Source organism: Cibotium barometz, chromosome 13 (genome assembly GCF_041138505.1).
Source record: "Cibotium barometz isolate CiBa-2024 chromosome 13, ASM4113850v1, whole genome shotgun sequence".
Taxonomy (NCBI): Eukaryota; Viridiplantae; Streptophyta; class Polypodiopsida; order Cyatheales; family Cibotiaceae; genus Cibotium; species Cibotium barometz.
Window position 1 is genome coordinate 29,227,852 of NC_141058.1, and position 11,053 is coordinate 29,238,904.

At 42.2% G+C, this 11,053-nt stretch overlaps 1 protein-coding gene across 1 annotated transcript; it reads left to right on the plus strand.

Moving 5' to 3' along the window:
- Positions 1 to 8,454: 8,454 nt before the first annotated feature.
- On the plus strand, positions 8,455 to 10,314 carry LOC147632581 (uncharacterized). Its single transcript, XM_086806889.1, has one exon. It carries the CDS (start codon positions 8,761 to 8,763, stop codon positions 10,168 to 10,170), a length of 1,410 nt encoding a protein of 469 aa, XP_086663015.1. The 5' UTR covers positions 8,455 to 8,760; the 3' UTR covers positions 10,171 to 10,314.
- The last annotated feature ends 739 nt before the right edge of the window (positions 10,315 to 11,053 follow it).

Consider the following 11,053-nt stretch of genomic DNA (forward strand, 5'->3'; position numbering starts at 1 on the left):
ATGCAGGACTACGAGGCTCCGCTTGACTTTCAGGTCATGCACTTAGCCAGAGCAGACGTATATCTAGGCAGGGAGTGGCTGTATGGCTTGGGCCCTAGTCTAGCTCAGAATTACTTACATAATACGCTATGTTTTGAGCATGGAGGTAGAGTCGTTACCCTACAGGGCGACCGTACTGTCCCCGCCACACCACTTATTTCCTCCATGGAGCTATGTACAGTGGTCCGCAGAGACCAGATAGCAGAGGTATATGCTTGTTACCCTCTTTTAAATTCTGTTTCCGTAGATGAAACTGTAAATGATGTTTGCGTAGACAAACAAGGAAAACAAAATAGCCTTGGGCGAGACCCACTATTTGAAAACCCTCTTTGGCATGCATGTGATTCAAACAAGAAAAAATCCAAGGTGAAAGAGACATTAAAGAAAAAGTACGTAGATACTTTAATACATTTATTAGAGGAATTTCAGGATGTTTTTCCTGATGATTTACCAGATGGTTTACCACCATCTAGAGAAGTAGACCATGGCATCGAAGTTATGCCAGGATCAAAACCTATAAGCAAACCTGCTTATAGATTAAGCCACTCCGAGGCACAGGAGGTGGAAAAACAATTGACGGAATATTTGAACAAAGGCTTTATTTGGCCTAGTTCAAGTCCGTGGACATATGCGGATGTGCATAGACTATAGGGCTCTTAATCAGATAACGATTAAGAACAAGTATCCAATGCCACTCACGCATGGATGAGTTGTTTGATCAACTCTATGGATCGAGATACTTTACAAAAATAGACCTGAGATCTGGGTATCATCAGGTTAGAATTAAACAAGAAGATGTTGCGAAGATAGCATTTAGAACCCGTTTCGGGCATTTTGAGTTTTTGGTTATGCCATTTGGGCTAACCAATGCTCTAGCGACGTTTATGACGCTGATGGATGGACAGTATTTTACGTCCATATCTGGGAAAGTTCGTAGTAGTTTTCCTAGATGATATTCTTGTGTACAGTAAGACACAGAAAGAACACATAGAGCATTTGCAAGCGTCTAGTGTTCGAGTTGTTGCGAGAGCACAAACTATTTGCAAAGAAGAGCAAATGTGAATTTTTTGAAATAAAAATTCATTACCTTGGCCATATTATATCCGCCGATGGTACGCGGATGGAGCTAGAAAAAGTAGAGGCTATTCTTAAATGGCCAGCGCCGAAGAATCTCGAGGAACTGCAGATTTTTCTTGGCATGTCTACCGACAATATGTGAAGGACTACGTGAAGATCGCAGTCCCGTTGACTGACCAGTTAACGGTCAAAAACTAAAAACATTAGTTGGAGGGAAGCCCAACAGAAGAGCTTTGATAAGCTCAAGGTGATCGTAATAGCAGCTGCACTTGTTTTGATTATTGTTGATCCAAATGAGCCGTTTGTTTTGGAAACAGACGCTAGTAATGAGGCCATTGGGGCTGTACTTATGCAAAGGGGACGCCCAATTGCATTTGAGAGTAAAAAGTTAGATCGTGTACAGCGTAACTACTCGGCTTACGAGGGAGAGTTACTAGCGATAGTCCATGCACTAAAAAAGTGGAGACACTATTTATATGGTGCTACTTTTGAGGTCCGGACGGACCATGAAAGTCTGAAATGGCTTTCAAGTCAAAATGAACTGAAGGGTAGAAAAGCTCGGTGGGCGGAGATTCTACAGGAGTTTGACCTTCAAATACGTTACCAGAAAGGTAAGTATAATGTGGTGGCAGATGCACTTAGTCGCATGCCACAGATTAATGAACTTAGTTTCACAGTCTTCAAGAATGATTTCTTGGAGTCACTACGTGGTTTATGTGAGCATGATCCATCTTTTACAGAGGTCTGAATTTCATATCTCATGCACGTTGTAATTTGTAGTAGGAAAGGACAACAAGTCGCCCCCCAATGTCTCAGGAGAATAGGTTACACCATAAGTATCACAATGAAGCTGAGACTTGGGAGTGGCTCAAACGCAAGAAAGTGGTCACCGATGCAAATATTCACAACAAGCTGACCAAGGCAACTTAGTGAGTAGTTGAACTTGAATTGTAATTATCACCCAACTTGTTTTTCTTGTGGCTAACTTTTTTGCATTGTATCACTATTTAACGCAAGAAGACGATGTTGAAAGTGACGATGATGATGAAGGTGGTGGTGCATGTGGTGAAGATGCAAGTGAAGATGTATGTATGTAATTTACAATATACTCCATGACATTATTATACTGTAATTATTTTTTATGTTCTAAGTGTTTAAAAAAAATATTAAGTAGCGTTTAAATAATATGATTTAAAAAAAGTGGGGAGAGATGTGGGGGACATGTGTCTCCACATCTCTTCCCCATTATGTCCCCATTTGTTTTTGCAGATAGTCTATTACTATACATGCTGCTGTACAGGCACGGCTATAGCCATGTTGATGATAGCCCCGTGTATAGCCGTGATGATAGCCACATAAATGTTTTTTCCATATATAGATGCTTTTAAATTTGTGTTGCTCTAGACGTGACTGTGCTCTTCGTTTGTTGTAGTCTCTCTCTCTCTCTCTCTCTCTCTCTCTCTCTCTCTCTCTCGTAGCACTATAGGAATCATACATAGTCTAACGAAGAGATTTCATGTTCAAGCTGCAATCTTGACACTTCAATGCCATTATATATACTTTATGCACTCAGCTATGATGTGAAGCTCTCTCTCTCTCTCTCTCTCTCTCTCTCTCTCTCTCTCACACACACACACACACACACACACACACACACACACACACACACACACTTATAAGCACCTTGAAATAGCACACAATTATTGACACATGCATGTACCTCGGGGGTTTTTCCTAAAAATATGTAAGTGTAGCATGTGAGTTCATCAAGAGGGGTATATTAATTAAAAAAACGTTACATAATTACATTTACAAGTGGGATATTTTAAAAAAATTTGAAAAAAACCGTAACTTTATGAAGAAAAAGGGATCATTTTATTCATAAAAGTATGTAAATGTAAGGGGTCTTTAAAATACCCCTTGAACGTGTGATATGTAAAATTTCTTAGAGGTGAACCCCTCAAGGCATGTATACATTCGTAATCCATGCCAAGTTCTGTCAATACTCTCCTATCATGCGTCCTTATGTTTAGCATCTTGTTGTCGGAGGGAAGCATCCTTTTCATGAGCCTACAATGGATTTGAGAGGATTTCAAATATTATTTATTAAGGATATGATATGTCAAAATTATAAGGATATTGTAGGTTCTTGAAGAATGCTTGTGGCTAACCTTTTTACATTGTATCACTATTTAATGTAGTAAGACGATGTTGAAAGTGATGGTGGTGATAAAGGTGGTGGTGCACGTGGTGAAGATGCGGGTGTAGATAAAGATGATATTGAAGAAGATGATGCATTAATTGAATTAGTTTTTAATGTCTTCATCTTTATTTATTTTTGGACATGAACACCTTATGTAATTTACAACTATGTATATAATTTTCAATATAATCCATGACATTGTTATATTACAATTATTTTTTATGTTTTAGGTGTTTAAGTGTTTTTAAAAAAATGTGATTGAGTAGTGTTTAAATAATGTGATTTTAAAAAAAAGCATGCATAGAATGGAGGAGAGATGTGGAGACACATGTCCCCATATCTCTCCCCCATTCTGTCCCCATTTTTTTCTTGTAGATAGTTAGAAGCTACATACGATGCTAAACAGACGCAACTATATATGCATTTATATGCACGACTTTAGCCGTGTGCTCATAGCCAGGAGTATAGCCACGTTGATAATCACCTCTAAAGGTTTTTTTCCATATATATATTATTCTAGATGCGGCTTTTTGTTGTAGTCTCTCTCTCTCTCTCTCTCTCTCTCTCTCTCTCTCTCTCTCTCTCTCTCTTAGTAGTATAGGAATCACACATATTCTAGCAAAGAGATCCCATGTTCAAGTTGCAATCCTCACACTTCAATGCCATTATATACACCTTATGCACTTTGCTATGATGTAATTCTCTCTCTCTCTCTCTCTCTCTCTCTCTCTCTCACACACACACACACACACACACACACACACACACACACACACACACACACACACATGCGATATACTTGGCTACACCCACTAGACTCACTAGTGTCATCATTAAATAAAAAGTGTTCTCTCTCAAGAAAAAGGTTAGCCTCCCCCACATCCAACAATGACAAAGCTTTAAAATAGACTTTCAAATTAAGTCATGGAGAAGAGTACTCAAGCTATTGAGAAAAAGGAAGGTAAGCTAGATGTGAGGTGAAAATCTCAACATTTGTAATATTAAGGCTTGCGTAGAGCATCACTTTTTCAAAAGACAAGCGTGCTTTCCATATCTTGAAAAGTTATTCATTATCCACATTAAAATTATCTTCACCTTCGTGCTACATTTATTGTCATTGTGTAAGCATCCGGTAGACATCATACACTTGGATGCCAAGCCATAGTGTCTGAAGCTCCTCGATCAAAGGTTTTACGGTGGTGAGTGGAAGGAATTAAGCGTTGCTTCAAATTGCAGGTCACCTTTTGTGGATGACACAGGGGATGAAGGTTTATTATACCTTTTGTCAATTCGTCAACCAAACCTCTAAGGATGCCTTAAAACCATGGGGAGAGTAGAAGGATAGAGATTTCATGCATGTGGTTGTGCAATGTATGCATGAGGAGTTCCCAAACCCACCACACATGCATTTTTTCAACAAGTGGGTGAGGAATCACATAATACAGATCCTTAATAATAGAAAGTCTCACACAAGGAGGTGCACGAAAGATGGTTCACAAATACCCGCCAATTGCACCATTAAGGAGTGGAAGAAGGCAAAGAAAGAAGCTAGGAAGGGTACTTTATACCCTTAGCAAGAGGTAGCAAATATGCGAGTCGTCAACTGCTAAAGTACAGTGTGACAAAGTATGGATCCGGAGGAAAGGCAAGATGGCTTGCACGATTTGTAAGTTTTCTCTTTGGAAATTTTCAATAAATTTATTTCATCTTTTGTCATGAATTTCATATCTCATGCATGTTGTAATTTGTTGTAGGAAAGGACAACAAGTCACCCCGAATGTCTCAGGAGAATAGGTTACACCATAAGTATCACAATGAAGTTGAGACTTGGGAGTGGCTCAAACGCAAGAAAGTGGTCACCAGTGCAAATATCCACAACGAGCTGAGCAGGGCAACTTAGTGAGTAGTTGAACTTGAATTATAATTATCACCCAACTGGTTTTGCTTGTGGCTAACTTTTTGCATTGTATCACTATTTAACGCAAGAAGACGATGTTGAAAGTGACAGTGATGATGAAGGTGGTGGTGCACGTGTGAAGATGCAAGTGAAGATGAAGATGATGCATTAATTTAATAAGTTTTTGATGCCTTCATCTTTATTCATTTTTGGACATGAATACCTTATGTAATTTGCAATTATATGTATATAATTTACAATATACTCCATGACATTATTATACTGCAATTATTTTTTATGTTCTAAGTGTTTTAAAAAATATTAAGTAGTGTTTAAATAATATGATTTAAAAAAAGTAAGGAGAGATGTGAGGACATGTGTCTCCACATCTCTTCTCCATTATGTCCCCATTTTTTTTTACAGATAGTCTGCGACTATACATGCTGCTCTACAGGCGCACGGCTATAGCCGCGTGTATAGCCGTGATGATAGCCATGTAAATGTTTTTTTCCATATATAGATGCTTTTAAATTTGTGTTTCTCTAGACGTGACTGTGCTCTTCATTTGTTGTAGTCTCTCTCTCTCTCTCTCTCTCTCTCTCACACACACACACACACACACACACACACATATTTATAAGCACCCTGAAATAGCACACAATTATTGACACATGCATGTATCTCGGGGGGTTCTCCTAAAAATATATGTGTAGCACGTGAGTTCATCAAGAGGGGTATATTAATTAAAAAAAGTTACATAATTACATTTACAAGTGGGGTGTTTTAAACAAAATTTGAAAAAAAACCATAACTTTATGAAGAAAAAGGGGTCATTTTATTCATAAAAGTATGTAAGTGTAAGGGGTCTTGAAAATACCCCTGTAAGTGTAAGGGGTCTTGAAAATACCCCTTGAACGTGTGATACATAAAATTTCTTAGAGGTGAACCCCTCAAGGCATGTATATGTTCGTAATCCATGCCAAGTTCTGTCAATACTCTCCTATCATGCGTCCTTATGTTTAGCATCTTGTTGTCGAAAGGAAGCATCCTTTTCATGAGCCTATGATGGATTTGAGAGAATTTCAAATATTATTTATTAAGGATATGATATGTCAAAATTATAAGGATATTGTAGGTTCTTGAAGAATGCTTGTGGCTAACCTTTTTACATTGTATCACTATTTAATGTAGCAAGACGATGGTGAAAGTGATGGTGGTGATGAAGGTGGTGGTGCACGTGGTGAAGATGCGGGTGTAGATAAAGATGAAGAAGAAGATGATGCATTAATTGAATTAGTTTTTAATGTCTTCATCTTTATTTATTTTTGGATATGAACACCTTATGGAATTTACAACTATGTATATAATTTTCAATCTAATCCATGACCTTATTATATTACAATTATTTTTTATGTTTTACGTGTTTAAGTGTTTTTTTAAAAATGTGATTGAGTAGTGTTTAAATAATGTGATAAAAAAAAAGCATGCATAGAATGGAGGAGAGATGTGGAGACACATGTCCCCATATCTCTCCCCCATTTTGTCCCCATTTTTTTCTTGTAGATAGTTAGAAGCTACATACGATGCTAAACAGACGCAACTATATATGCATTTATATGCACGCCTTTAGCCGTGTGCTCATAGCTAGGAGTATAGCCGCGTTGATAGTCACCTAAAGGTTTTTTTCCATATATATATTCTTCTAGACGCGGCTTTTTGTTGTAGTCTCTCTCTCTCTCTCTCTCTCTCTCTCTCTCTCTCTCTTAGTAGTATAGGAATCACACATATTCTAGCAAAGAGATCCCATGTTCAAGTTGCAATCCTCACACTTCAATGCCATTATATACAACTTATGCACTTGGCTATGATGTAATTCTCTCTCTCTCTCTCTCTCTCTCTCTCTCTCTCTCTCTCTCTCACACACACACACACACACACACACACACACATGTGATGTACTTGGCTACACCCACTAGACTCACTAGTGTCATCATTAAATAAAAAGTGCTCTCTCTCAAGAAAAAGGTTAGCCTCCTCCACATCCAACAATGACAAAGCTTCAAAATAGAATTTCAAATTAGGCCATGGAGAAGTGTACTCAAGCTGTCGAGAAAAAAGAAGGTAAGCTAGATGTGAGGTGAAAATCTCAACATTTGTAATTAAGGCTTGCGTAGAGCATCACTTTTTCAAAAGACAAGCGTGCTTTACGCCATAGAGAACATACCGAAGCACTCTCCATATCATGCAAAGTTATTCATTATCCACATTAAAATTATCGTCACCTCCGTGCTAGATTGTGTAAGCGTCTGGGAGACATCATACACTTGGATCCCAAGCCATAGTGTCTGAAGCTCCTCGATCAAAGGTTCAAGGTACACATCCATGTTCTTGACCTTGTGCTTTTGCTGGGGGCAAGAGAAGAGCTAACATCACATGACTCCTCTTTATTAACTTCCGTACTACTACCACTAGCCATCTCGATTTGAGACCAAATGGTTGGGCACCTAGTTGTCAACATCCAGAATACAAAAGTGTATGGACACTCCATTCCAAATACAAAATTAGCTCTCTGGAATTTTGTCCCAACACGCAGCTATGGGCGCGGCTATACCTACGGCCATAGCTACGTACTGGGAAATTTTTTTGGATACATCCCTCCCACGCACTACGCCGTGTACTTTTGTTTTCTCGAGTCCTCTCCTCCTTCGCATCATGCGTTTGTCGTCACGCATGCTATGGCTCCCTAAGCTCCGTTGCCCTTCACAAGCTTGGGTACACCCACTAGACTCACTAGTGTCATCATTAAATAAAAGGTGTTCTCTCTCTAAAAAAAGGTTAGCCTCCTCCACATCCACCAACATTGACAAAACTTCAAAACAGAATTTCAAATTAAGTCATGGAGAGAAGAGAGTACTGAAGCTTGAAAAACAAAGAAGGTAGGCTAGATATGAGGTTACGCATCCACTAACTCGAACATTTGTAATTAAGGCTTGCGTAGAGCAGCACTTTTTCAAAAGACACGCCATACCATGGTGCCGGAAGATCAAAAGCCTTATAAGAATGTTCGAAGAGGGGTGGTTCCCCACCGAGATGAATTAGGACGTGCCGCCTTTTTCATTCAATCAGGCGCTCTCGCCGACGCCTGCGCATCGGACTGATTGTTTCGTCTATCTCACACAATTAAAGACGGCAGGCATCGGACTGATTGTTTCGTCTATCTCACACAATTAAAGACGCATCCATCGATCGCATCTTGCTCTGCTGGAAAGACTGGAGTCTTTTGGCACGCGTGGCCTGATTACGCATGGAATAGATAGGCATTCGCTTTGAGCGCACTTGGAATCGCTTCCGCCGAGGAGAAACTGCCCACCGGCGCATATAAAACGTACAGCATACAGCGGCAGTCCTCCACACTCCGGTTGTTGAATCCTAAGAGCACTACTAGCTATAACTACCAGCTTCTACGCATACATAACACATACTAGCTCTGTCCTGCATTATATTAGCTGCTTAATCAATCTGTTTCTATTATTTATATAAGTATATGGCTGGTCCTGCTGCTGCTGCGGCCGATGCCGATGCCGATGCTTCATCCGTACGCGGCGTCGGGCATGAAGCTGGCTCTGCGCCTACTGCTATGCATGTCGACGACTCGACGTTTGGTGGTGAGAAGCTGGTGATGATTAGGCCAGCACCGCACTGCCCACCCCCCGTAGAGGTGGTAAAGGTGCCCAAAGTGGTGACGGAGTACCCCATGCCGGGCGCCATGCAGACACACGAGATGGCCGTGGTGGGCGAGCACCTGCTGTTAGTGAGCCAGCAAACCAACAGCAGTCTGGTGAAGGTGAAGCTGGACCCGGCCACGGGGCGCCCGCTCTCCTGCACCAGGTTCACGGTGGGCAACTTCTGGGCTGGGTTGCACGGGCTTGCCGCGTCTCGGGAGCACCCGGGCCAGGTTTGGGCCACGCTACAGTTCAAGGCCGCCCTCATCCGCCTGAGCCTGCTGGGCGCGGGCAAGGATCCCGCGGTGGTGCAAATCATACAGCTCCCCGCCTCCGTGGAGGGCCCCCACTGCGTCCTCGAGAATGGGGACGACCTCTGGACCAGCTGCAAGGACAGCCGGCACGTGGTGCGCGTGAACCACCGCAACACGTCCGACGTGTCCGTGTACCCGTGCAGCGGCCGCCCCATCTTCGTGGCCATCCACCCCACAAGTGGCGACGTGTACGCCAGCCTGGACCAGAGCAGCAAGATCTGGCGGTTGGATTCGGCCACCGGCCAGGCCGTCGAAGAAGACATCCCGGCGTCCGAGGGCAGCACGCCGGTGGGGCTCATTTCCGGGCCAGACGGCAATGTGTGGTTTGTGCTTCTGGGTGGCGCCTCGGGTGGGACAGGGACGTTCGGTCGCATCTCTGGAACGGGCGAAATCAAATGGTTCCATCTCAGCACGCCTGCGGGAGCCAATGCCGGCCTCATCCACCTGGCATTTGATTGGGATCATGAGGCCGCCAAGAAGAAGCAGGATGCCAAGCTCCAACCAACCTTACGAATGTGGCTGCTGGGCTCTTCCTTGCTCTCCCACAGCACCGGTGCGGATGCCATCTTCGCCGTCCAGCTGGACGGTAATCGGGTCACCAGCGAGCACACCATCACTCTGGCAACGCCGCGCTGCTTCACGCACCGCATCCTGCCCCACCGCACGGGCCTGTTTGTGTCAGAGCTCGGCGTCTCGGCCCTTGCTCACGTTGCGGGAGCGGCCTCACTGAACCTGAGCGACTTCGAGGGGGAGACCACTGATGTGTACGCGGACTTCGGACTGGGCATAAGCTCATCACAGTACCGCTTCTCGGAGAAACACCCTCCCAGATCCCTCGCAGCTGCTCCCGCAGTCGCCTCCCGCGTGGCGGCAACTTATGCTGCCGCCGCCGGGAGCAAGCGCCCACGCGAGTTCTAATAAACATAAAATACGATCGACACCATATATATATATATATATTATGACTAGTATTATTTACTAATATATGTAGCAATGTGCGAAAATGATACGATGTGAAAATGTAACACTTGGATAATGAACCATATGTATATATATATATATATATATGGAAGCTATAGACCATATCTTATTATAATATTTTGGGTGGAGAGAATATCATTGTTCAGCTCATGGTGATCGTGTGCAAGTAGAATGTGTAGGCAACATCCATTGGCTGTGTTATCATGACGTTCACGAGATAATTGAAAGAGCAATCAAACGTTGCATGCCATGTGTCATGTATTTTCTGTTTGCATCTAGAGAGAGAAAACAAAGCGCGAGATCCTCTTTCTAGAACCTCTCGAAGGATCATTTTGAAACCAGGAAAGAGTCCTTCTCTTCCCTTTTGTGTCATCACTCATGAGCTATGTATGTACTATGTAATGTGCTTTTAAGTTCCAAGTCCTGAGCCATGAATGTATGTATAGTCCTTCTCGTCGAATTCATATGTGCAAGTCATGATTCATGTGCCTAAGCAATCATGCCTTATTTGCATGATTCGTGTGCCTAAGCAGTCATGCCTTATTTGCTAGTCATTTGTCAATGTCATGTGTGTGTATCAAAAACTAAGAAGAAAAAACACCCACACACACATGAGTGTAGGTGCTTTCTTCTAAAGAGCTATAAAATCCACAAATAGGCCCTTCCCTTCTCTTATTTACAGGTTGTCTTCTATCATATGTAATTTGTAGGTGGAGCATAAGCTCCTTTATTACACTGGGCCATGTTATAGGGCTATAGCCTCATACCTCACTGTGGTGTAAAAGCTGGAGCAACTTGGCTTAGGTAGATTTCCAACTTT

Coding starts and splice junctions, on each gene's coding strand:
- LOC147632581 (XM_086806889.1), top strand. CDS start 8,761: ATGGCTGGTCCTGCTGCTGCTGCGGCCGATGCCGATGCCGATGCTTCA.